The sequence below is a fragment of the Peromyscus leucopus genome, chromosome 5, assembly GCF_004664715.2.
Source record: "Peromyscus leucopus breed LL Stock chromosome 5, UCI_PerLeu_2.1, whole genome shotgun sequence".
Classification (NCBI taxonomy): domain Eukaryota; kingdom Metazoa; phylum Chordata; class Mammalia; order Rodentia; family Cricetidae; genus Peromyscus; species Peromyscus leucopus.
The window spans coordinates 87326712-87353199 of NC_051067.1; the positions used below are offsets into that span (position 1 = coordinate 87326712).

The following is a 26488-nucleotide window of genomic DNA, read 5'->3' on the forward strand; positions in this document are numbered from 1 at the left end:
GGGGCACCTCGAAGGTCTCTGTGGGGTCACTCTGTTTTTAACTCCATCTTAACCCCACACCAGTGTCCCTCTATATTTTCCCTGTTGGGGCAATTTCCCCAAGACTTTGAAATAATACTTCATGGGTCAGTTGTAGGACACTGTCTGCTCTACACACCCACATTTACTCCCGTCTGGGGTGTGAGTGCTTAATCTGCCCTCACTTTTACTTTAATGTTTTAGTATTTGATAGACTGGAGCCCCAGGCCTCAGCAGCATGGCCATTTGTTCCCACCAATGTTAAAACTGCTCCTCAAGACACAACCCTCAGTTCCTCATTTTCCACCTTGGAATGCTTGTACCCTTTCTCTTCAAGAGAGGTGTGGTGCTTTCTACGAGTTCAACTCTCTATGCCACAGGCAAATGACAATCAAATCAAGGACACCCTCATCCAGGAACTCATGTGAAGACCTGGGCCTGGCCTTTGAGGAAGAGTGACAGGCAGACGGGGCCACCAAAGGAAGAGATGTGGTCAGGTCCAGGGCACCTGATGCATGCTGCTCTGTGTGGCCCACTTACCTGGCAAGACATGCATTTTGTACAGGAGTTTGAGTTTCTCTGTGAGGTCCCCATGGCATGCCGCACCTAGAAATCATGGAAGAACTGGTGTGAAATGTGTCTTGTGAGTCAGCGATGCCCCCAGGCGTAGAGAGTGCTCGAACAAGTTGACTTCTATATAGTCCAACCAAGGCATTGTGTGGCGAAAGTTTTGCCTAGGACCTACCTGGGTTAAGACTCTCAAACTAGGAGGCTTGGTTCCAAATGCTCTGTACTTAACTGTGCACTACAGAAGAGCAGCCTTTCTTTGTCCTCAGTTTCCCCTTCCTGATACTAGACAATAACAACAACAAAAATCTACCAGTGATCTTGACACTGGGGCCCCATGACACACATAAAACTTCATATATTAGTACACACAACTATTTTAAACGCATCAGCTAGATGAATGGTTATAGGTATCGTAAGTGACTTATTAATGGGAAATATCATAAACAGGGCCTTAACAGCCTAAACAACAACAAGTTCAGAAATAAATGAAGAACATATTCAAGGTTAACTCCCAATTACTTTGAGAAACCCTTTTTCAGTGTTTTTCTGTTTCCTGAAATATGTTTTAAGTTCGCTCTAACCTTCATTTTAATTTATTCTGACTTTATAAGCTTCAATCAAGAGGATCCTCTACTTTCCCCTTTGAGTTACTCCTGCAACCAGAAGATCTGGAATATTTGCATACGTCTCTGAGGATGAGCCAGTTTGGGAAGAGGGGAGAGACACTCAGATCCGGGTGGGAAGGGATGTTATGTTACCCTGTCCAGCCTCTCATTCCCCTTGGTTCTGATCCACAGGCGGCTTCTGTGTTAACTCAGAACCAATGTCTCTGGGGCATGTTCTAGAGGAAATGTCCTCTGTGTGGGAAGTGAAGGACAGGACTTTTGGGCTGGATGACCCTCATTTACAGCCTGGCTCGGACCTGTGTGAACTACATACTCCTTCCTCTCACTTGGGTTTGCAGCAGGTACTTACAGTGGCCTAAAAAGCCAAGTCAGCAAGTCACCCGACTTCACCGAGTCGTCAACAGCAATATTAACAGTAGGCAGGCAGATAATGCTGTGACTCAACATGTTGGTGTCATCCCACAAGTCCTGTGTTGAACCTTGACCTCCAATGGGATGGAGCCATTGGCTTTGAGGGGTGAGTAGGTCGTGGAGGCGGTGACAGTGGGATTGGTGTCCTTACCCAAGGGACTCACACATAGATGGAACTGTCTACTGTGTAAACTGAACGTGATCAATGCTGTAGTGCTTGAGATTCACGCTACAGGATGCTCCCTTGATCTTGGAGTTCTCACCCTCTCCAACTGTGAGCAATCCATTTCTTTTGTGCAAAAAGTGCTCGGTCTAAAAAGCACTTTGCCAGAGCAGCTGGAGCTGACTGAGACAGGTGACAGTTCTTCTTGCTCAGTGTGGCAGTCACAGCACAAACTTTGCCTATGGGCTGCTGGGACTCAAACCTGCAGTTTCTAACCCGTGCCTTAGGGCGAAGCAAATACGTACGCACAAACCACTGGGTCAGTGCCTGGTGTGAAAATACTGTAAGCATGTCAGCCGCCATCATAGTTCAAAGGGCTGCTTGCCTTATGTATATACTTAAAGCTCCTTCACGTAAGCCTGCTAAGTGTGTGCACAAGGCTTTATATAATTATGATGACAGACTTAACCCAAGAGGACTTCCCCATGTAATACACTTCCAGCTTCCTCTGATCTTTCACCTCCTTGGCATTATCCCTGCAGAGGGCAAGTCGGGAGTGATTTCTGCAGCATCACTGGGAATTTGTCTGGTCTTTCATCTTGGCCTGGATATACCATTTAAAGCATATGGTGCAAGGCACAATTGGTTACTACTGATTGTCAGTTTAATGGGACCCAGCGTCACCTAGGCATCTATGAGGGAGTTTCTAGACTGAGTTCATTGAGGTTGGAAGACACATCCTAGACATGAGTGTCACCATGACATGCGTTGTGTGGGCTCCCAGGCCAGATGAGGGACAATAGAGTGTTGCCCGTACCCCGGACATATCTCACAGAGCACAGCAGGAGTGGGTCTGCTCCCTACTCAAATCAGGCCTGGACCCACTCAACTCCATGGAGACGAAGGCCGCACATCATGTTAGAGTCAGTTAAGCTTCTGTTTCCCCACCAGAGAACTGGCTCATCAAAACCCACGTGACTGGCAGTCTGCTAACCTAACTGCTAGGCTTGGAAAGCCCCTGCCTCGATGCAGTACTTCCTCCCCACACTTCCTCCTGCAAGCTTTGGTATTGAATTGGTGTGTTAAGGTTTGTCTGTCTTCAACCAGGTCCACATGTGCAAATTAGGGGTACTTCCTTGTTTGTCTGTCCTCTCCTCCCCGGCTTGAGCTAGCCCTGATGCTTAATAAACAGCTGACCCCCGCCCGACACAGTCTCCAGAGACCATCCTCATTGCTGCTTGAGACTGCTCCCCAGGCCCCCTCATCCTGGGACTGCTGGTGCACAATGGCTGATTGGGGTCAGGGGACCCTTAGGGTTGGGGTCCCAGACTGAACAGAGCTGAGACCAGGGGCTGAGCTCCTGACTGCAGGTGCAGTGTGACCCGTAGATGTTTCATTAGCCTGCTGCCAGTGCTTTCTTTCCCCACCATGATGAACTCAAGCTGTGAGCCCAAACAAGTCTGCTCTCCCTCCCTAAGTGGCTTAAGTTGCTAGACATCTTGTCCCAGGGGTGAGAAAAGGAATTGATGCAAAGGTAACAGTTGGCACAATTCTCTCAGAAAAACTCACTCTGACAGCCAGACACAAATCTTGCTGCACCCCCATCTCACATTAAGGGGGCCAAGCTCTCTTACCACAAGACATGTTCTTCATCCAATTCTAAGTGGAGTAAGAATCCAACAAGAATACAGGGAAGTGAGCAAGGTGGATAGGTAGCAACTCATGTCCTGCTGGTCAGGTGTACAGTGTGTGTGCATGTGTGTGAATGCTTGTGTGCATGTGTGAGTGCACACACATGTCCTAGCTATGGGTAGTCCTTCAACCAGGAAATGGACAGGGAAGACTTCCATTTAGACAATGAGATGTTTTCCAGTCCTTTATTAAAATAGATTTAGTGTTACTTAGAAATAGTAGGAAATTATATATTAGAAAGGTTTACCTATATGCAATTATTATTATTATTATTTTTTTTTTGGTTTTTCGAGACAGGGTTTCTTTGTGTAGCTTTGTGCCTTTCCTGGAACTCACTTGGTAGCTCAGGCTGGTCTCGAACTCACAGAGATCCGCCTGGCTCTGCCTCCCGAGTGCTGGGATTAAAGGCGTGCGCCACCACCGCCCGGCTGCAATTATTTTTATATAGGATATATTTTTAATTATTATATTTGTTTTGTAAGACAGAAGCAATCCAATTTACTATCTAGAGCAATGGTTCTCAACATTCCTGATGCTGTGACCCTTTAATACCGTTCCTCATATTATACTGACCTCCAACTATAAAAGTATTTTTGTTGCTACTTAACTGCAACTTTGATACTGTTATTAATTGTAATATAAAGATCTGTGTTTTTCAATGCTCTTAGGTGACCCCTGTGAAAGGGCTGTTTGACCTCCAAAGGGGTCACAACCCATAGGTTGAGAACCACTGGTCTAGATATTCCTTTTTCTCTGGGAAACCCATCAAGGTTGTATGATTATGTTAGCATTTTACTGCCATATGCACTCTATTAATGTATTTGTTTAAGCCTACATCAAGTTAGTTACCTATGCCTATGGTGCATGTGTGTGTGCGTGTGTGTGTGTGTGTGTGTGTGTGTGTGTGTGTGTGTACACGCGCACCACAGTTCTTGTGTGAAGATCAGAAGACACTCTTCGGGAGTTGGCCCTTTCTCTCCACCAAGAGGGTCCTGGGGATTGAACTGAGATCGTCAGGATTGGGAGCAGATGCCCTTACCTGCTGAGCCACCTCATAAGCCCTCGGATAATATATTTTGAACTCATGTTGACATCTGTCTCATGTAGATTGTCCCTATAACAGGGCTATTAACTAAATGCAATCTTATAACCAGCATGCAATCCTCGTATGTGTTCCTTCTTCCTCTAGACCCAGTGTGGGGGCCTTGAGGGAAGTAGAGGGGAACCCAGGTTACAGCCCCATTGACCCCAACCAACTCATGCAAGAATACCATGTTCTTACTCAGTCCAGAGACGAACTCTCGGAAGTTAATTAGGGAGTCCCCATTCTCATCTAACAGCTGGAACAAGCGGGAGGCCAGCACATCAGAGTGAGTGCCACACGCCCAGGGAAAGAGAAGCACAAACATGCCCTTGAACTGCTCAAAGTCAATGCGATACTGCTCCAGGTAAGGCAGGCTGGGGTCGTGCCGGTCCAGGGCATTGCTGCTCCCGCCCCAGTAGCAGCTGGTTAGATGCTCAGCCTGAAAAACGATACAGAGTGGTTACTCCAACTTACATAGCCCCAGCTCACACACTATTATCCTAGGCACAGTATTCAATCTGCAAGTGTGTGCTCTTCCTACCACACACAGGCACATCTAACTTGCAGACCCTTAAGTCTAGGAGATATCATGGTGAGAGTGAAGAGCTAGGCTCAGCAATAGCTTCCTGTTGCTGTGCATAGAAATCGGCATCTCATTCCAAGAACGCAGGACCATACTACACTGATCCATTACGTATCAAGTCAACACACATTTGGCCTACCCACCAGGGAGAGAGCACCAAGAAAGAGATAGCGGTGCCCTCTAGTGGCTAAGAGGTAAGTGGGCGCTTTAGGGAGATCCCTCAGTCCCAAACTCTGTTCCCCTAGGAGCTGTCCACAGGATGTGGGTGGTGTCCTTTATGTTTGTTCCTGGACTATTTTTGATCTGCTCCAAAGATCTATTGGTAGCTTTTGCTTTTGAGACATTTCATGCAAGCTAGGCTGGCCTCACATTTGCTATGTAGTCAAGGATGACCTTGAACTCCTGATGTTCCTGCCTCCAGGTACTGGGATGAGAGGCAAGAGCCACCACATCTAGCTGCAGATTTAGTCCAGAGAGTAAATTAGAGATTGTGGCATCATTGTTTCTTGCGTGATGGGAATCTTTTGAACCTTTTCCCCATCAACAGCCACATTCTAATCTGTGACAGATGATAAAACTTTTCTGTAGAAGAAAAGAATTACATTTAAAAAATTATTAGAGTGTTATTTTTCTTATTAAAAATGAGTAGTGGCTTAATGAAAAAGAATGGAAAACACAGAGATTGAACCCATGATGCTCTTCCCTGGGCCTGTAGACAGTTTTTGTTAGGGTTTGGGTATGCTTGGTCCCCAGAAGATGGATCCAATCATTGAGAGGTGACTGGACATGAAAGCCTGACCTTCATCAATTGATCAATCATTTGTTGGCCTTATTGGGACATGATAGAAACTTCTGGAAGTGGAGCCTGGTTGAAGGAAGTGTGTGGTGGTAATCTAATTGTACTGAAATATTATTTTGATTGTATGTTAATAAATAAAGTTGTCTGGGGGTCAGAGCTATTAGAGCCATAGCAAGAGTGTGGCGGTGGTGGCACACGCCTTTAATCCCATAGATATCTGTGTGTTCAGGGATATAGCCAGCATTGGAGACATATGCCTTTAAGACCTAGGGGGCTGTACATTCAGACAGTGACGAGGCAGTCATGTGTTTGGGTTTACAACCAATGAGAAGGCAGAACAACATACTATAAAAAAAAAAAAGAACAGACAGGAAGTAGGTCTCTTTCTTGAAGCTGGGACAGCAGGAGGAAGGGTGAGATTTTAGCTCTGAGCTCTGACCTCTCGGCTTTCTCTTTTACATTGTTTCTGTGTTTCTTATTTAATAAGACGGTTGGTTACATCGACAGAAGTGTGTCATGTCTTGCCTTGGACCCTCTCTTGGTGTAGTTCTGTTCCCTGGCTGCCATGATGTGACGATATTGCTCCTTCATGCCCTTTACCATGATGCTGTGCGCCAGGACAGCCCAGGATGGACGCAGCAGGCCAAGCACGGGTCAGGAGACTTCGGAAACAGTAAATCCAAACTAAGCAGGCCTCTTAACATAGTACGCTTCTTCTTCTAGCTATATATTATTTTTCCTTAGGGCAACTTGGGGCTCAGTAGGGGAGATTAGGAGTTATAAGAACTTCAGGCAGAATTTGAACTTGACCACAACTATTCTGTGGAGTTTTAGAAATCCAGGTTCCATGTTCTAAGGTCCAAGAAAACAACTCCTCTGGTGAGGAAGTGAGCTAAAACATCAACTTAAATTAGTGCTAATCATTGATTTACTTTCCCCACTAAGTACGGCAGCTTTGTCTCCCGACTCTGTCTTTCACCTTGTGCATGTTGGGGACCTGTGGAACCCCTAAACCACCTAATAGAAAGATCAAGAAGTCCCAGAACAATTAAGGAAAGTTCTTTCATCCCTTTGAACGGGCATGAATTTACTTTGAAACTCACCTTGAAGAGAGCATACAGTTCTTCCAGCTCGTCGATGGTAAAGGAGGTCTCTGTCACAATGGTCCGTACCTATAAAGGGGTGAGCACAGTGACTCCCACAGACTCAAAACATTTCACGCTAAGAGAACCTCTAAGTTCTTCTTTCAAGACCTGCCAAGCTGGAGCCGAGGAGCCAGCAGGAGTGTGCGCAATTTGGGGAACGTGAGGTACCCCCCACCCCCCGCTGCCCTTCATTGGACTTACCACATTGCGTTTGGTGGTGTCCTCCAGGGTCTGGATCACTTTCAGCCTCTGTTTGAATCTCATCTGCTCAATCAAATCCGCCCGGATAGTTCCAAATTTCTGGAAAGGAGCAATATTGATGTTTCTGAAAAAATGTGCTAAGGTCGCAGGGACACCTGCAGACTGGTGGAAATGTTCACAACTCAGAATAAACAGCTCTCTCCACAACAGTGACCTGGACTAGATTTTATGTTGGGAAGCCACTCTGGAACTATGAATTACTGATCCAGAGTCTCCCATTTCCAGCGGCAGAACTAAATTTCAGTCACATGTGCTCCCCTTGAGTCGACAGTCTATGCAGAAGAAAGCTTGGATGTGAGGCTGTGTGTGATGGGATGCGTGTGTGGTGGGATGCGTGTGTGATGGGATGCGTGTGTGGTGGGATGCGTGTGTGGTGGGATGTGTGTGTGATGGGAAGGGGAGCACCTGCTCCCAGGTGGAGAGCTGAAGAGGCTGGGAGGCGTGTTTGTTGATCTCCACGCTCCATTAACAGCTTCTGCTGGGATCAGAAGTCCACACGGGCATTCTGTGGGCTGGCCATCTCTCTAAATGCTAACCTGCCCATGGCCTGCATGTTTTCCCAACTCAGACAAGAAAGGAAAACATACAATTTGTTTCCATTAAACAGGCCAGTTCAGGACTTGGTAAGAATAGTCATTGAAACGATTCACTCGGGGGTTCACTGAGAGAGAGAAGCTCCCAGGGGAGGGACGTCTTTGGATCCCAACAGCAGCTCAGTGAGCCTCTTCTCTACCATGACTGTGGGGCTGGGCGATGGCTCAGCCAGTAAAGGGCTTGCCCTCAGGGTTGAGGATCTGAGTTCTAATCCCCAAAGCCTCACAAAAGGGCCTGTGATACCAGTACTGGGAAGACTGAGACAGGAGGACTTATGGGGCTTTCTGGAAAGGTAGCCAAACATAGGGGCTCCGTGTTCAGCAAGAAGATCCTGTCTCAAAAATGTAAGGCAGAAAGCAGTGGAGGAAAACTGATGCCAATCTCTGACCTCCATATGCATGTGTGCGTGAACACACACACACACACACACACACACACCATCGAGGGCCAAATTTAGTGGCACAGGTCTTGCTAATATTTTCTAGGATTCAAGAGGCTGAGCTGGGAGGGCTGACTTCACTTCCGGGACAGGGCAAGGCGGTGCAGAGGTTCCTCCATCTTGGATTCTTGCTGAGGCCATTGCAGGTTTGACTAGAATTTGGGGTCCTTGATGGAGAATCCCGTGGAGAATTACCAGCTCTGTTCCAGAAAGCCAAAGTCAGGATGCCCTGACTAACTCATCTAACTTACTTTAGTCTGCTTGGGCGGAACCCCCGACAGCTAACTGATTATTTCAGCATCTGTTAAACTGTTTGCTTCTGCAAAACTGTCAGGTGAGATACCAGGGCATGGCTTCTGCCTTTAAAAACCCAGTGGTCTGGACACTTGAGCCACACCTAACTCCCTGGATACTGGGTGTGGTCCCAGTCTGCTGGAATAAAGATTTCCAATTGGCTATAAACTGTGTCTGAGTGGTCATCTCTAGTGGGACACTGGTAACACTTGACGGATAGCCCAAGATACATAACAAGACGTTTTCTCAGTAAAAAGAATAAGGAATAAAAATAAATAAATAAAATTGTCATATCTGAAAGTATATACTTCAGGGGAGTTCTAACTACTTAGTGTGGGAATGAGGAATGAGTCATCGATGAAGGTTTCCCACGATGGCTCCTCAACCCACTGAGCGTTGAATCTGACACATTTCTAGATCACGTGTCAGAGGGCCAGAGTTTGCCATACCATTTACAACAAGTTAAGGCCCAAGAGAAATCCCGGGGTCCACTCAGCGTCCATCTCTGAGACCAAAACTTACAGGCAGTCGCCTGCCTCCTACAACTAATTCTCACAATGTAAAAGGGTGGGATTTCTGTCTGTCCCCAAACTCATGTTTAATTCCCACTTGCTGCAGCATGGACTGGAAAGGCCTTATCTTCAGCTGTTTAGGTTAGAAAGAATGCTATAGAAAGGGCTTGCAGAAGCAGTTTATTTCTCCTGAACTTCTGCCCCACGGGGATATGGTTCCTCCCACCTACAGGACACAGATGGTGTCCAAGGAAACAGAAAGACGGGGCTGTATCCCATAAGCACCTGGTCGTAGGCTTCCAAGGCTCTTGAACAGTGAGAAGTCCATCCTTAATCTTTATGAAGCCACGGGACTGCTGTATTCTATGGCGACAGGACTAACTGGATTGAGACAGGTCAGGAGAGGCGGTGTGGGACCCAAGCCCAGCTGAGCTGGGTGGGAACACGGGGGTACTCTTATCACATGGCTGGGATGCAGACCCACCTCGTAGGATGTTCCTATGAGTCTGAAGATGTCCACTGCAGGGTAGGGCCCCACGTCGTCACTGAGCAGGGAGTGGAGATGAGGGATGGGAGGCAACGTGCTGTCTTTGTTGGTCACACTGTCTAAGTACCTTAGGTGAGACATGAACCAGCTGTCATTGGAGGAACTGTGACGCCTCAGTTACAGATCTCTAATTGTACATATTAAGACAAAAACCCAAGCTTTCCTTGTCTCTTTCTGTTTGTGCTTCTCTTTCTTTGGGAAGTTCTGGGGATTGAACCTAGCACCTTATGCATGCTGAGCAACTTGACGGCCCCAGCCCCCCTTTTTACCTTTTATTTCAAGATGGGTTCTCACTAAGTTGGCCAGGTTGGCTTTAATGTGTGATTCCCCTGCCTCAGCCTTCTGAACAGCTGGGATTACAGTGTGCAACATCAGGCCTTACTAAGATCTTCTTAAAAACAGAGAGAAACTCCCTTTATCTTTGAAGAAAAAGACTGTTGTGCTGGGGGGATGGCTAAGGGGTTAAGAGCACTTTCTGTACAACCCTGAGGGCTGGAGTTTGGATCTCAGCACTCACAGAAGCCACGTATCCAAGCACACTGTAACTCCAGCTCTAACGGAGGCAAAGAGGGAGGAGGGGGAGACCTCTGTTCACTGGCTTCCCAGTTAGCCGAGGAAACATGAGTCCTAGGCTTAGGGAGTGACCCCGCCTCAAGAGGATGGTGGAGAGTGATGGACGAAGATACCCAGTGTCCTCTGCATATGAGCACAGGTGCATCTACCCGCATATATATGCACATAAATATCATACACATCCAGAAAATAAATAAACCTTAAAAATGAAAAGAATATGAAAATGTGTCCTGGCCACAGAGAATAATAGGTCTTTTGGTCAATGAAGTCAAACTCATGAGGTGGCCCCAAAGCCAGACACAGCACAGTACCTTCCCAAAACAGTCATGGCCTCTCCATCGTCCTTGCAGTTTAACAGTTTATCCACGTTGGCATCCAGAACAGCGAGGGCCAACTGGAATATCACTTTGATTCCTTCATAGAAGAAACAGTCCACGACCACCACTGCGCTCTCAAACGGCATCACGCTGAGGAAGAGTGTGAGGAACCACGACAGGGAGATGGTAGAAATCACACCCAGGTCCTGCATGCAGTCGTACAGCTGTGGGACGTAGTCTCGTGCCAGCTCCTCGAAGACTCCCTGGTCCACCAGGGCACCTGAGTGGGTGACACAACATGATCGGTTAGCCCTGCACCTCCCTGGAGGACCGAATCAAATGGATGGGCTGCGTTCTGCCTCCATTTCTATTGCTATGACAAAATGCCCTGATGGAAGCAACTCAGGGCAGAAAGGGTTTAATTTATCTCACAGTTCCAGCGTAAAGTCCATGAGCGCAGGGAACTCGAGGCAGCAGGAACCTGGGCAGCTGTTCACACCCACGGGCAAGAGCAGAGAGAAATGGGCACACATTCATACTTCATGCTCAGCTAGCTTTCTCTATGCTTACACAATCCAGGGCCCCAAAACAGGGAATGGTGCTGGGTCTTCTCACGTCAGTTAAGGCAGCCAGGACAGTCCTCCACAGACATTCCCACAGGCTCCCCTGATCTAGACAGTGCCTCACTGAGACTCTCATCCCTGGGGATTCTGGTTATGACAACTGACACTAAGACTGACCATCACACCTGCTTTATGCCCTTATTTACGTAACCGCTCTTTAGCTGTGGGGTCCCAAGGCATGGATTGCTTTTCAAAGCTTTTTTTTTTTTTGAGATTATAGCTGTACACATTTACCACCAGCTTGCTGACATTTTAAGCTGGTACCACACATGTGATGGTCATTTTTGCTGGATTTAGAATCACCCAGCATTCCCAGGAAGGTGTTACTGGAGAAATTTAACTAGGGCTCAAGGGGCCATCCTGAATGTGGGCATCACTGTCCCAAGGGCTGGGGTCCTGGACTAAATAAAAAGGGAGAAAGCAGACTGAGTGCCGACATTTGCTTCTCCGTTTCCTGACTGGGACCCAGTGTGACCAGTTAGTTGCCTTGTGTTCCCTCTGCCGTGACTTCCCTCTACTGCGGACCGTATGGGCAGATTCAGAGCCACAACAAGTGGGCATTTGTCACAGCTGAGGAGAACTAACGATTCCAAGATCCTTCTCCCACTGAGACAGGCTAAGGTGTTTAGCCACAACCACACGTACCTACGACTCTGGTGTTGTAGTAATCGGGAAGCATCCGCTCACACAAGGCTACGAGCAACCAGAACGCCTCCTCCTCTTTGGCATAGAGAAGCAGTACGGAGGTGACAATGTTCATGGCCTGACGGAAGGAGAGAGGACGCCATCAGACAGTCTGCATACAGCAAATGTACGACAGAGCAGCAATCTTGGTAAGTGGTGAGGGGCGATGCCCACTCTAAGTCACTCCCAGCTGGAAGCCAGCAGTGGTTCAGGGCATGCCATTTGACAAGCAGCTTCTGACTCCATTTTGAGGATCAGTCCACAAACACCACCATCTGTCTGGTGCCACCCACACAGACTAAAAATACAACAAAAAAAACAAAAAAAAAAAAACACAAAACAAAAAAAAAAAAAAAAAAAAAAAACAAAAAAGAACTAATAAAAAAAACAATAACACAAAACAAACCCAAAAGATCTATTCCTGCAAGTCTACAAGTGACACAGTCAGGCCGGGTCCCTTGTCAGCACAGGCTCCGTTGACCTTTATGTCAGCCTGTGTCTGAAACCCAAGACTCTCCCACAGCCTCTCTAACCCTCTGGATCCATTCCATAACACAGACAGACAGACAGACAGACAGACAGACAGTATGATGTTTGACATGGGAGTTATAGTAGTAATCAAGACTGGCATTAAAAACTTGTATTAAGCTGGGCCAGACTGCCAAGAAGGTGGAAGGAGCCGGGAAACTGCTGCCACGGAATCCCTAGTACCTTGTGAATTTGTTGTTATTCATGAGATTCTGGCCTTATGGAAAGACACACTGTGCTTGTCTATGTTTTTGATACAGTGGCACTCACAACATTGACTAAAGAAAGAAGGAAAATTAGCCATTCTTGCAGATGCCAATAAACATCCAAGAAAAGCCAGACAAACAAGCTTAGGATTTCAAGGCCACCGAAGCTTGGTGGGTATTCTTCTGCGTTGTTAGCTTATGACCCTTTAGAATGAAAAGCCAAGCCTGGCCCTTTTCAGCCACTGCTCAGGGCCTTTCCTCACTGGCACCGTGGTCTACCTGACTCAAGCATGCACAGACAAGCCCTTACACAGGCCTCTGCCCGAGGCCTGTCTGACAATGCTTTCAGCCTGCTAAATCCCTTCAGTGTTCTTAATCCTTAACTCAGCGGAGGTAAATATTTCCCTTTCAACTCTCATAAATAGTTCCTATAACCAAGCACACAGGGCTCCAGGCTGTCCACAGAGAACAAGGAAACCTTTCAGAGTTGGCGCCCTCCCTCTCATTTCCATCTAGGAAAAGATGCTAAAGATGAATAAAGTTGATTTAAAATCCAAAGTAACCAGGTTTTATTAAAAGATATTATCAGAAAGCCCATAACTGCTAAGCAGCTCAGTGGTAAGTGTTCCTTAATTAAAAAATGAAGATCAAAAGATAAAAATGAATTCTATTCTGTCAGAAGCCAAGCAGTTCCTGAGTTTCTTTTGATCTTCCAGAAACCAGTACCAATTCATCAGACTTGTGCAATATAAATCCCCTAAAAGGTGTTTGACTGAAAAGGTTCTTTCTTGCAAGCCTTGGTGTTTCAAGGGAAGTGGTTATTAAAATTCCACATGAGAATTAGCCTGCGGGTTCTAGTCCATGTCTCAATTAAGGTCAGTTCCTTAGCCATTCAGGCAAGACAGAGTTCCATGGCTGTCATTTCTCATGGGTTCTGTATGAGGCGTGAGAGGACTGGGGGACAAGCTCACTAGCCTTGAATGCTGCCGAGAGAAAGAGAGAGAGAGAAAGAGAGAGAGAGAGAGAGAGAGAGAGAGAGAGAGAGAGAGAGAGAGAGAGAGAACCAACACTATAAAGTTAATGAATCAATCTGGAGATACATTTAAATTAAGTGCTGTCAAAAAGATAAATAATGTGGTATAGGGAAACAGGTGTGTAAACAGGTGTATGTGTGTATGTGTGAGAGAGAGACAAGAAGCATGTGGGTATATGTCCACATGTAGGAGAAAGATGACTGTGTCTAAGAGTTAAGTCTCCTTCAGCTTTTCCATAGACGGTCCAGGAAGACCCACTGATAATGTGGTCTTTGTATCTAGGATCACCTTATTTTGGGGCTTTCTCACTGTCACTTATGCTCAAGGTATCAGTACAAGACACTAAAACATTTACTTCAACCCGTGTTGGCTCCCTTCTCAGGGCAGTAGTTGTCTACAAAGGTGATGGTGCTCCTTGGGAGACCTCGCCAATATCTAGAGGGGATTTTGATTTTTCCCCTTTAAATGGGGGTTTATACTGCTGCCTAGAGATAGGGGCCGGAGATGTTGCTGAACATGCAACACAGCACTAGGTAGCACCCAGGACAAAGAACTCACTTTCTATAGAAATAATACACTCCCGTGATAAATCATTACTAAAAGCATTTTAGTAAAGTGTGTGCACATCGGACTGGAGTTAACACCCGAAAAGGATTGGCTTCCAGTTGGAGGTTTTACTAATTTATATGCACCTCAGGTTGATGTATTTCACACACACCCAGTTGGAGGTTTTACTAACTTATGTGCACCTCAGGGTGATGCATTTCACACACACTGTCATCCTTAAGTCTCCTTCAGGTCTCAGCTGCAGTTCCACTTTGAACAAGGGCTTGTGAGTCTGGCCATTGGGCAGGCGGAGACTTAGCAGGGCCAGCATCACAGTTATTTTTGAAGTACACCAGTGATGCTCTTTTTAAATAGTGCTCACCCGGGGTCATCTGCCCATCTGGGGGCTTATGGCAGGCCAGGACTTAACAGTGGCTGTGACCCTGTGCTGCCCCCTTGAGCTGTCTGTCAGAGGTGTGTTCTTTGGGGAAGGGTCTGATGGCTGGTCAGTCCTGGTGAACAGATATTTACATCTTAGCATCACAATTTAGCTTATCTCTAAAGGTGTGGTTAGCATACTATTTACCTCTGAGGTACTTAGGGGACATCGCCCCCTTAGCCAGTCTACTTAGTGTGATTTAATGTCTCCTAAACAGATCTACTAACAAAACCTTTAAAACATCGGTTCTATCACTTTGACTTTCTCCTACGTCACTCTAACCCACAATGCCCATAGTGCCAAGATTGGGGCACCCTGCTGCACCGACTCCCACTAGCCTAGATAGAGCTTTCCTGTCCATTATCTGCTGGCAAACAAAACCAAGGAAAGGTTCACTTTGTCAGTATAAATGTTAGGCAGGAGGTCAGCTCTGCAGGGGACTGACCAACTAGGCCTGAAAGACTGGACATGATGAACAGTGGTGGGTCAGCCCAGAGTCCCCCAAACAGACGCCAGGATCAATGGCTGACAGTGGAGCAGCCTGGCCAGCTCAGACTCCCCCAGGAGAGGCGTAGAGCGCTGGTGCCATTTCCCCAAGTAAACTTTGGGGTTCTTAAACCCCCACATACGTATTCTTGCTTTGTACGTGTCTATGTGCAACAGACCAAAATCTGTGCGAAACAGTGTTTTGAGAAAAAGCAGCCCCTATAAGTGACCACGTGAGGTAGGCATGAGGGCTGGACAAGCCGCTGCCTCCTGGGTTTGGGGCCATCGCTGCTTGGCTGGGCCAGCTCCGGCTTCCTTGCTTGCTCTAATTAAATTCCTGGCTGGTTAGTCTGGTGCTGAGTCTCATCTGAATGCTCCTCTTTCAGGACTGGAGGACACTTAGAGCCCTCCCCAAACATAAACTCGTGGCAATTACCTGGCAATACCCTATGTTGGGATTGCGAAAAGCGTAAGCCGTTAAGACTCTTCTCAGAGCGGCGATGCCCATTTCGTTCTGGAAAGCGGGGTGTTCTGGAAGGGAGCGGTGTAAGTCTCTCTCAATCTCCTCGGTGGCAAGATTGTACTTCCCCATAGACTTCTCCACTAGGTCCTCATAGTACCCGGGGTGTGTGGCCTTTTCGTTGATGGCCCCTGGGAAGCACACAACAAATAGGACATCAACAAAGCTGAAGTCCTGCCATCCTAGTTATAGAGAGCGCTGCTCAGCTGAAACTCTGCTTGCCCACCCATCAAAGGAAATTGAAAAAAAAAGAAAATCACCCTGAAGAGTGTGTTCACTTATGTCTAGACTGGTAATTTACCCGTGGTCTCCTTCCCTCTCTTGGCCCCACGGCAACATGGCCGCTCCACCTTCCAGCATGAGCTAGAGGTCCACAAAACTGCTTCCCAAGCTTACACGGACAGAGCCGAGGGAAGTCAGACAGACTCGGGACATCAGACAGAGTAAGCCAGGCTGAGTTGTTCTCACTCTTAGTTGCTCTCTTTGCTTTTAATTTATGAGAAGTTTTGTTAAAATTTCACTTGAGAAGGAGGAAAGCCTCTCAGGAATGCCTCGTTTCCTACAGAACACAGCAACAGTGACGGGGGCAGAAGGAAGCCTCGGGAGGGTTAGGGCTCTGTAAGGCAGCAGGCAGGGCGAGGCTGAGGGTCCTCCAGTAATGATGGGTCCCTGCCACCGATGAGGGTTTCTGGGTGATAGGGGTGGGGTTGCAGAATGGGGCAAAGAATTGCTGATGTTAAATATTCATGTTAAGATTCTTGAAGTCAGAAAAGCCCCGGGTATGCACATATCTAAAGCTAATAGCAACATGAATTTACATTACCATTGGGAAAACGGAGAATCCACATGCAGAGAATGGACTGCGCCCTGACCTCACACTACATTCCCAACCAACACAGCACGGATGGAGGACTAGAGCATAAGCCGTAAAGCCAAAAAGCTGCCCGAGGAAAAGAGGGAGGACATTCTTGACAGAGCAGTTCGGTTTGGGTATGATATCAATCACACCCACAGGGCACAGGCAGTAATAGTAGAAATGGGTAAGATCACCTAAGTTCAAAAGCTTGGCTCACAACAGAGAACAATCAACAGAGCGCAAAAGAAACAGACAGGACAGGGAAAACACAAATAAACCATGTATCCGATAAGGAGCAATTATCCAGAATGCAAAACTTTACAAGGAATTTGGGTGTCTCAGTAAAAGCAGTCCCCATGCGAGTCAGATCAACCGAGTTTCATCTCTGGACCCAGAGTGGAAAGAGAGGAGCAACATAAAATACTTCGTTTTCTGACCTCCACATGACATGTGCACTGTGGTGTACACACACACACACACACACACACACACACACACACACACACACCCCATATACGCATTCTAATAATAAATAAAATAAAATAAAATAGGGGCTGGAGAGATGGCTCTTGCCGAGGACCTGAGTTCAGTTCCTGGTAACCAAGTCACGCAGCTCCCAAGTGTCTGCACCTCTTACTCCAGAGGACTGAATGCCCTGTACTGGTCTCCAAGAATACCTACACAAGTGGAAAATACACACACAGAGATATGCTAAAACATAAATAATGCTAATACTAGTCATTTTTAAATATGTAAGAAATTCATATAAAAATAGCAAAAAAGTGCAAAATACTAACAAATTAGCAAAAGTCCAATTAAAAGTAGGCAAAGAAACAGACATGATTCAAAAAGAGGCATACCACTGAGCAACAGGTACATGAGAAGGTACCCTCCCACTACTAATCACTAGTATTGAAAAATGAATATGTTAAAGATGCAGGATACAGGATAAATACACAAAAATAAGCTCCATGTATATATGCTAGCAAAGAACAACTGTCAAACAAAAGAAAACAAATCCATTTATAAAAGATCAAAAACCGAACTATCCAGAAGTAACTGTCAGACTTAACATAAACTACAAGCAGCCCAAAGAAATGAACAAAGATCCAAATAGACAGAAAGAGCTCCTCTGTCCATAGACTGGAACTGCTAAGATAGGAAAACCACCCCTACAGACTTAACACAACACCATCAAAATCACAGGAGCCCGTTCTGTAGAGACGGATTAGCTGACCCTAAACTCTTTGGAAATGTAAGTGACTCTAAATGGCTGAAACAATCTTGAAAGAAAAAACAATTATTGGAGGGTTCACATTCCTTTGCCTCAAACTTACTACAAAGTTAGTAATGGAGGCTCTGTGATACTGCCTTAGACAGACATATAAACCAATGGATTAAAACTTGAAGTCTAGACATAAATCCCCATAGTTATGGTCCTTTTTGAGGTGTTAAGACAACTCAAATCTGGGAAGCAGAGTCTTTTCAACAAATGATTCCAGGACATCAGTACATTCATGTGGAAAGGATGAAGTTAAACCATTCCTTCTAACACACAGAAAGTAACTCAGTTGGATCAGTGATCTAAATCTCAAGTCTCATTAGAAAACACAGGTCCAAGCCAGTGGGTCTCAGTTTTCCTCAGGCTGCAATCCTTTAATACAGTTCCTCATGTTGTGGTGATCCCCAACCACAAGATTATTTTGTTGCTACTTCTTAACTGTAATTTTGTTACTGTTATGAATTGTAATGTAAATATCTGTGTTTTCTGATGGTCTTGGGTGACCCCCATGAAAGGGTGGTTCAACACCAGGGGTCAGGACCCACAGGTTGAGAACCACTGGTCTAAGCTCTCATGCCTTAAAAGTACAGTGACAAAAGAAAGATCATACTCCCTCAAAATCTTAAAAATGGTGCTTCAAAGCACACAGTGAAAACACAGGCAACAGAATGGAATAGTTTGAAAACTCTCATAAGAGATTTGTATCCAAAACTAATTAAAAAACTCATGACTTAGTAATTGATATATTACATAATTTAAAGTGGGCAAAGGACCTCAGTAGATATTTCTACAGAAAAACTATATAAACAGTCAACAAACAATTGAGGAAATTAATTAAAACCATAACTAAAGAACACGTGGCTGTGGAGCCCTCAGCTCCAAATGGGGTGTGTAAATGTCCCTTTACCCCTCCCCCAAGGCTCAGGGGACAGCGCAGAACACAGGATGGAAAGACTGTCCAGTAGTGTCTGCTGGAGTCATGGGCAGAAGCTCACAGGCCACGCCCCTACTAGGCACTACAGACAATTAATGGCTGCTGGGGAAGGAAGAGTCATGTTTCTTCAGGGGTGTGGCCTCTGGGGCTGACTACACACGATGTATGGCTGCACACCCATACGCATATGGGCAACATTAATTGGATTCAGTCGGTTTTACAAAGGAAGGGACGAAGAACAGAAATTTGGAAGCGTGGAACGCCAGTGGTGGTAGGTCCAGAAAGAGTCGGATGGGATGTAAGGGTGAAATGATCAAAATACATTATATACATGTACGAAATACTCAAAGAATGAATTAAAATATTATATTAAGTTAAAAAAAATTACCAAATCAAACCAAAATAAACAACTTCCCCAAGCTGGGCCATTGTGGCTCACGCCTTTAATTCCAGCACTTGGGAGGCAGAGGCAGGCAGATCTCTGTGAGTTCGAGCCCAGCCTGGTCTACAGAGTGAGTTCCAGGACAGCCAGGGCTACACAGAGAGACCGTGTCTCAAACAAACAAACAAACAAACGAACAAACAAATACCCAACCTCCCTTAAACTCAAGTCCCAGGTTAGAAAGCACTGACACCCACTGGGTGAGCAACAACAGACATCAGTGAATGACAGGGGGCATGTGGAGAGACTGGAACCTCAAGCTTCACCGGGGGCCGTGCAAAGATGGGCTGCTCCAGCCAAACTCCTACGGGTTGCTTAAAAGGTAAGGTATGGAGTCATCAGAAGGGCCAGAAGTTCTACACACACACACACACACACACACACACACACACACACACACACACACTCACTCACAAAAGTATCCAAAAGGGTTGATGTCAACCCTCGCAGCACAGCCTAAACTGACTGTCAAGTGATAAACGCATCAAGTGCGGCGCTGGGCTCTAATAAGGAGTGAAATGTTGACACAAGCTGCAACATGCTTGCACCCTGCAAATGCCATCCTAGGTGGAAGTCAGTCAGGAAACACTGAGGGTCCACAGCAGACAATCTACAGCGACAGATTGTAGGTGACCACTCTCTTCCATGGCTGCAGGACGTGAAGACTGACTGGCAAAAGAGTATGGGTAATTTCTTTTGAGAACGGTGACAATGGTCTAAAATTAACTGCGCTGATCAGGACATGAGTCTATGGATATTTCAGATCACTAGGTTGTGTGCACTTTGGTAAATCTTACGTTATAGCTCAAAAGAGGTTTAATTTAAAAACAAACGGTAAAGTACATAGAGAATGACAAAGTAAACATGTACATTTCATTTTAGAAGACAGTGTCACCCAGCCAATGGTTGGCCCTGTCCCAGTGCCTGACAATGGCCGACTGGTTGGCAGCATCCTGACGTTGGCTCTGCTCTCCCTGGGGACAGACTGAACGTGACTTCAGTAGGTCCAGAGAACAAGCAGCAGCCTTAAGGGGCACTGGAAGCAACAGGTCCCAGCATGGGCTTCCCGGCCAGAAGCTGGACGACCTTTATGGGCAGGCTGGTTCCCACGTGTACCCCACTCCTCAGTGTATGGGCATATACATATACACAGCCAAGGGCGGTGTGCAGACATGCCACCTTTCAGTCACATACGCCCCTCTGTTAGACAAAATACTGACTGGATCCCTCTACCTGAATCTGTCTCTGTGAGTGGGATGCGTGCTGCTGCTATAGACTGGCTTCATGGTGAATTCATTTGAATCTAAAATGTAGCTATAAATAAGTTCTAATTTGAAGGAGAGGGAGAGAAACGAACTTTTCCTGTACTCTGTCGGTGCTCTGAATCTGGTTGTCAAGGTGACCACGCTGGATAAGAGAACTCTACAAGATGATGGTCTTCTCTGACGTGTGATTAGAGAGTGCCATGTTCCAATCTGAGCTTCCTTTTGCTTTTTCTGAAACAATGTCTTTTTAAGTAACCCGGGTTGGCAATGAACTAACTATGGATCCCAGGCTGGCCTTGAACTTGAAGAGATTGTCTTGCCTCGGCCTCTACAGTCTTAGGATTGCAAACATTCACCACCATGCCCAGCTCACATTTAACTTCTAAATGAGGACCTGTGTCTGGTCTACTTAAGGAAATAGGGAAAAAACAAAAAAAATCAAGTTTACATAAAATAGATAAAACCATTTTTATCTTTATTTTATTTTTAGAACTTGATCCTCTTATTTCTGAGATATATCCCGTGATAGGGGATATTTTCCATTTTTATCTACCATTGCGTGATAGGCAATTTTCCATTTATATCTACTTCTAGAAAGATCCACAATGTTTGCAAGGCTTTCTTGTAAGTCCAGTCACTTTATTTTTAAGTTTCAATACTATTTTTTTCAAGTAAAAAGATTTAATAATGGTACTTGGATGAGGCCATCTCTAGGTTCAAATAAAAATATTCTCATGGACCTAGTTAGAGTGCTGACATTTCCTATCTTCATCAGCTAAAGCAACTGATGTATGATTAAAGTGAAGGTTGGTGATGGCCAAAAGTATGTTCTGTGGTTGGGGTACAAAGATTTCTGAGGTGCACTGGATGTTTCCAGATGGCAGAAAACAGTGGTAGCTTATCCTAAAAGACTAAAATATTAAAATAAAAATATTGAGTGGAAAAAAAAAACACAGAAAATTAGTTCACTATTTTAGATGACTTTTATTGTGGAATATTATTTTATTACAATGACTTTGTTTTATTATCATTTATTAATATTTTACCCTGCCTCGTTAGTAAGTTAGCCTTTATCATAAATATGCATGTGTGTATAGGAAAATCTATAGTACATACAGGATCGAAGTCTGCTGTGTCTGCAGACATTGACTGAGGGGTCTTGGAAAGCATTCCCTGAGGACAGAGTGTAATGCAAGCAGCCGCCAGTCATTTCTGGAGACCTTCCTCAGTGGTTTCCATGCCAGCAGGTGGCCCGTCCTCCTGTAAGGACCCTCTCACCCACACTCTGATGGGTCAGCCTAATTAATCTCACTGGCTCACTAACCAGACCTCAGCGAATTCTTTCTTTAGTCATCTGTGGGTGCCCTAGTTGGGGTGAGTAGACGTATGCCCACATCTCCCCAGGAAAAGTCCACACAACAGGGTCCACTGAAATGTTCTCAGTGAAGTCAACATTGCCAGGAGAAGGAGCATTTCAACTTACAAAGTGTCACACTCCTACTTCAGATTCTGTTTCTTCCCCCTAAACAGCCTCACTGGAGAAACGGGTGAGGTGAGGGGATTGGACAGCAGGAACTACTGGCCTTGGGTACCCCATGAGGGAACAGTTACTACAGCAGACTTCAGTACCTGGTGAGGAAACCAGACCCAGCTTTGATTTGGGGTCTCTTATCTCAAAGGACTTGGGATGCCTCTGTGGAGGTTGGGAGGAGGCCCCAGTCACCCCACAGCGCTGCTCTTAGCGCCCCCTACCTGAAAGCAGCAGCCAGAGCTCTCCACGCATGCTCTCTGGGATCCCCTTCAGCACCAGCTCCCGAGTCTTCTCTGTGCGGTACATGCAGATCCCCTGCCCATACTCAGCAAAGTGAATCTTCCAGGCTTGCTCTTTCAAAAATTCTTTGGCCTGAAAGACATAATGGAACATGACTGATGTCCCAGAAGTCTCTGGGGGGAAGTGCTGAGGACTGTCATGACAGAGCGGAACGCAATCCCTGTTGACCTGACAGAGCTCTGGAGAATGTAGAACTCAGATGTTAAGAGTTCTTTCCTAATTTTACCCATCAACCACAGCCTGTTCCGTCACCAAGCTTTCTGTTCAGTAGCAGGGTCCTACTTAATGGGCCAGTAGAATGCTAATCATACCTGTGGTTTTATGTGAATGTGAACTGGTGACTTTTAAACCCGCTCTGAGCAAGCATGAACTTACTTGTTGTTTGGCTTACACAGTAGTTAAAACAAGACCAAAGACAAAGAAAAGTAGTCATACCGGTGTTGTGGCTCTCGATGCTTCAGTAACGCACTCTGTTATCCTAACGACAGAGTTAGATAAATACCGCTTTGCTTGTTTATGGGAAAAATATGTTAGAGACATTTCTACAGATGTTTTTGGCCACTTCTGTAGATGTTAATTAGTTTAATTCCATTAAAAATATCTACATGGGGACTAGAGAGATGGCTCAGTGGTCAAGAGTATACAATCAGAATTGAGACCCCGGCATTCCCATAAGTCAGGAATCTTGAAATCGCCTGGAGCTCTAGCTCCAAGGGGTCTGTGCACACACGTGCATTAGTGCGCACATGTGCACAAGTAGCAGATATGAATCTTAACATGTTTTAATGGTTTTGTTTTAATACAGCAAGTTTTGGTGAAATGCAAAAGGTACCTACCAATTTCGGGTTGAATTCTTCTGGAGATCGCCGCCGGTACATGGTCATGAGGGTCTGTGTGGCTGTGGGGACGCTGTTGCCATTGAGGTTAAAGGCGCGCTCTCCATCAGGGTCGGAGCTAGTGCTTCTCTGGGGACTGCAGGAAACGAGGCTGCTGGGCCGGGAGTACACCTGTCAATGGAGAGGGACACGTGGATGGGCCTGGACACAACTGACTCCTTTATGTCTTCTGTACGGATATTAATAGCTAGGTTATGTTTTCTCATATGCTTCTTGCTACGTGAAGAAACAGGAAATGCCAACATGTCAATACTTTTTCAGGAGTTATAATGGGGCAAAAGTCATAAACGACAGCATTTCAGTGCTCAAAATAGATTTCCCGGGACCAGGCATGTAGCTCAGCAGGTATAGGGTGTTTGCTTACTATACACAATGCTCTGGATTTGATCCCAGCAACACATGAACTGGGTGTGGTGCTATATGACTATAAGCCAGAATTGAAAGTTCAAGGCCATCTTCAGCCTCACAGCAAGTTCCAGACCAGGCTGATGTACATGAGATACTGTCTCAAAAAAATGAAACAAAAGAAAAAAATGTACAAAGATTTATATTATCTGCAGAGAAACCAGAGTACTATTGTCAAGTAACGAATTACTACAATAAAGAATTTCCCTTGCATTATTTCAACAAAAGTGTTTGGTTTTCTGTTTCACTGATTTGCCTCTTTGCGAAGCATGACACAGAGGAAGCAAAAGCTTTGGAGACTGCTTGTTCTCCTATTGTCCAGTTTCTGGCATCTCAAAAACGCTACATAAGTGGCCAGGCAGCAGGGAGAAGGACGGTACGTGCAACCTCACCATCTTTAAAATATGGATTAGCTAACAGAAACTTCCTCCATTGCTCTAGCTAGGTGCCTGTCTTCTCTGGGTTCCAGCTTCCCTGGATGGTGGCCTAATGTGTATTTCATTGCAGAAACATCACCATAATGATGCTATATTTCAGGTCTGACTTCACTTAGAGACTTCTGTATTCTTCCCACTGATGTCACCAAATAGAAAAAGTTACTTTCCACGCAATCAGGTCAAACCACTTAAGGACAATGTAAAGAAAAGAGGCTTAAACTGGGCCTGGGGGTGTAAGTCTGTAACCCCAGTCGAGGGTCAAGGCCTACATGGGCTATGAAGTGAGTTCAAGGCCAGCCTGGAGAACCTAGTGAAGGCTGGGGTCGTAGCTCTATAGCAGAGTACTTGCCTCTTATGTGTGAAGCCATAAGGGATGCTGGACCATCCTGAAGTTTTTTTTAGAGCTATGATTAAATACCAGTTCCTAATAACAAGACAATCTTGCTGAAATATTGTACTGGTACTGGGGCAGAGGACTTAGCACAGCTGTTAAATCTGACAGGCAAACAATTTGACAAGGAGGTGCACACTCCAGGCCTGAGCACAGGAGCACCCCACTACGCTCGGGTGTCTCCTACCAACCTCATCATCAGAACTGTTGCAGCTTCCTGAGAACTCTCTGTCTGAGTAGATTCGAGAAGTCGTTTGCTGCAGGAAATCTGAGATCCTCTGCACCAGGAAGTCTCTGTCTTTCAAGTTGGCAAACAGGAAGGTCATTCTGTTCCTGGTGCTGATGGAGAGGGGACTGGGGAGCACACTGCAGCTGTCAGCCTTTTCCACGATGGTCACCTGAGGAAACAGGAAGCAAGGGTGCCTGAATGGGAAGGCTGGAAATGCAGCACGCTGAAGTTCCAATTCCCTGGAGGAGCCATCCATGCCCCCCTTAGACAAATGGCGACGCTCCCAATTCTGCCCCAATGAAACACAATGCCTTATACAAATCAAACCGGGGTCAATACCAGAAACTACAACTATCCTTCGGGGTTTTTCCAAACCAGGGGGTGTTTTTCAGCAACCAGAGGCATATTTGGTTGTCACAAGTGGAGAAGTGACAGTTGCCTAGCAGGGATGCTGCCAGACACCCTGCGGAGGCACAGGTCTGCAGCAATAACTGGCCCCGGATGCCCAGGGTGCCAAGGTTGAGAACTGAAAAAGAATTCCAGTTTTTCATTAAAATTTCATGGGGCGAAAGGAGACAGGACTCCTAGCTGCGGTCTCATCAGCAAGAGAGGAAGCAATTCCAAAGCTGGCTCCTTTTACTAAGTAAAGGCTAGCTTTCGAAACACTACCAGTCCACTGGGTACGTCACGTAGACGCCAGGGCTTGGCTGCTAACGCTTTCAAGGACTTGTTCTGGAGCAGACATGATATAAACAACTCAGCTGGAGCCCTATGCGCACCTGCAGACTCTGTGTGCCTGTGTGTGTGCCTGTGTGTTCACGCAAGTCTCCTACAGTGTGAAAGACAAGGGGAAGAGAAATAGCTGTCTTTGAACTGAAGTGTTTTTTGTTAGCGTTGTGTTTGTGAATATGTGTTTTCTGTGTATGCATGTGGGAATGTGCATGTGTGTGCACAGGCATGGGCAAGTCAGGAGGAAATTCTGAGTGTCTTCCTCAATCACTTTCCTACCTCACTTTTTGCTCCTGAACTGGGGGTTCACCAGTTCAGCTAGGCTGGCTGGCCAGGGAGCGTCAGGGACCCTTCAGCCTTTGCTGCCAAAACAGGAGCATACTGTCATGCTTGAATTTAAACACGGGTCCTGAGGATGCAAACTCAGGCCATCTCCAAAGTCCAATGCTGATGGTTTTAACAGGGCTGTCATCAAGCCCAAACAGACCCAAACACACTCAGACTATTTGCTTTGGTACATCAGGGGAGATCTTAAGGCAAACAGGACGTGGTGTGCCCATCACCACAGCTCCGACTTTCTGTCTAAGGCGGCATTTCCTCCACTCTGCAGTCTGAAGTCTGAAGAGTTGAGTTTCCTCTGCACATTGGGTCACTATGCCTGTCCTGATCCCAAAGCGCATTTGGGTAACTTGCCGCTCTGGGTAACTGCTATACCATGTCCAGGAGGGATCTGATGAAGGAAATTGTGCTAAGGCGTCAGCAAGATGGCTCATCAGGTAAGGGGCTTGCTGTCCAAGCCTGGAACCAACGTCAAGTTAGAAGAGAATCACCAACACAACACTGTCCTCAGACCTCCACGCTGTGCTGCGGCTTTCATGCCATCACATACACATCACACACATCACACACATGCACACACACACATCGTACACACATCGTACACACATATATACACACACCACACACTCTCACACACACATTTACACACATCACACACATACACTCACACACACACCACATACACACACACCATATACACTCACACACATCACACACACATCATACACATATATACTCACACACACCACACACACTCT

The 26488-nt window shown here is 46.0% G+C and overlaps 1 protein-coding gene across 3 annotated transcripts in view; it reads right to left on the reverse strand.

Annotated features, from left to right (window-relative positions):
* Tbc1d9 (TBC1 domain family member 9) overlaps positions 1-26488 on the reverse strand; it is a 105757-nt gene that overhangs the window by 8208 nt on the left and 71061 nt on the right. For all 3 annotated transcript variants that reach the window (XM_028881789.2, XM_028881788.2, XM_037206127.1), the window contains 11 exons: positions 24625-24831; positions 23141-23311; positions 22226-22376; positions 15611-15825; positions 11897-12014; positions 10623-10908; positions 9676-9805; positions 7293-7391; positions 7050-7118; positions 4763-5003; positions 559-624 (listed from right to left, as the gene is read on the reverse strand). In XM_028881789.2, coding sequence (XP_028737622.1) covers positions 559-624; positions 4763-5003; positions 7050-7118; positions 7293-7391; positions 9676-9805; positions 10623-10908; positions 11897-12014; positions 15611-15825; positions 22226-22376; positions 23141-23311; positions 24625-24831 — 1753 coding nt within the window. The remainder of the gene's footprint in view (positions 1-558; positions 625-4762; positions 5004-7049; positions 7119-7292; positions 7392-9675; positions 9806-10622; positions 10909-11896; positions 12015-15610; positions 15826-22225; positions 22377-23140; positions 23312-24624; positions 24832-26488) is intronic.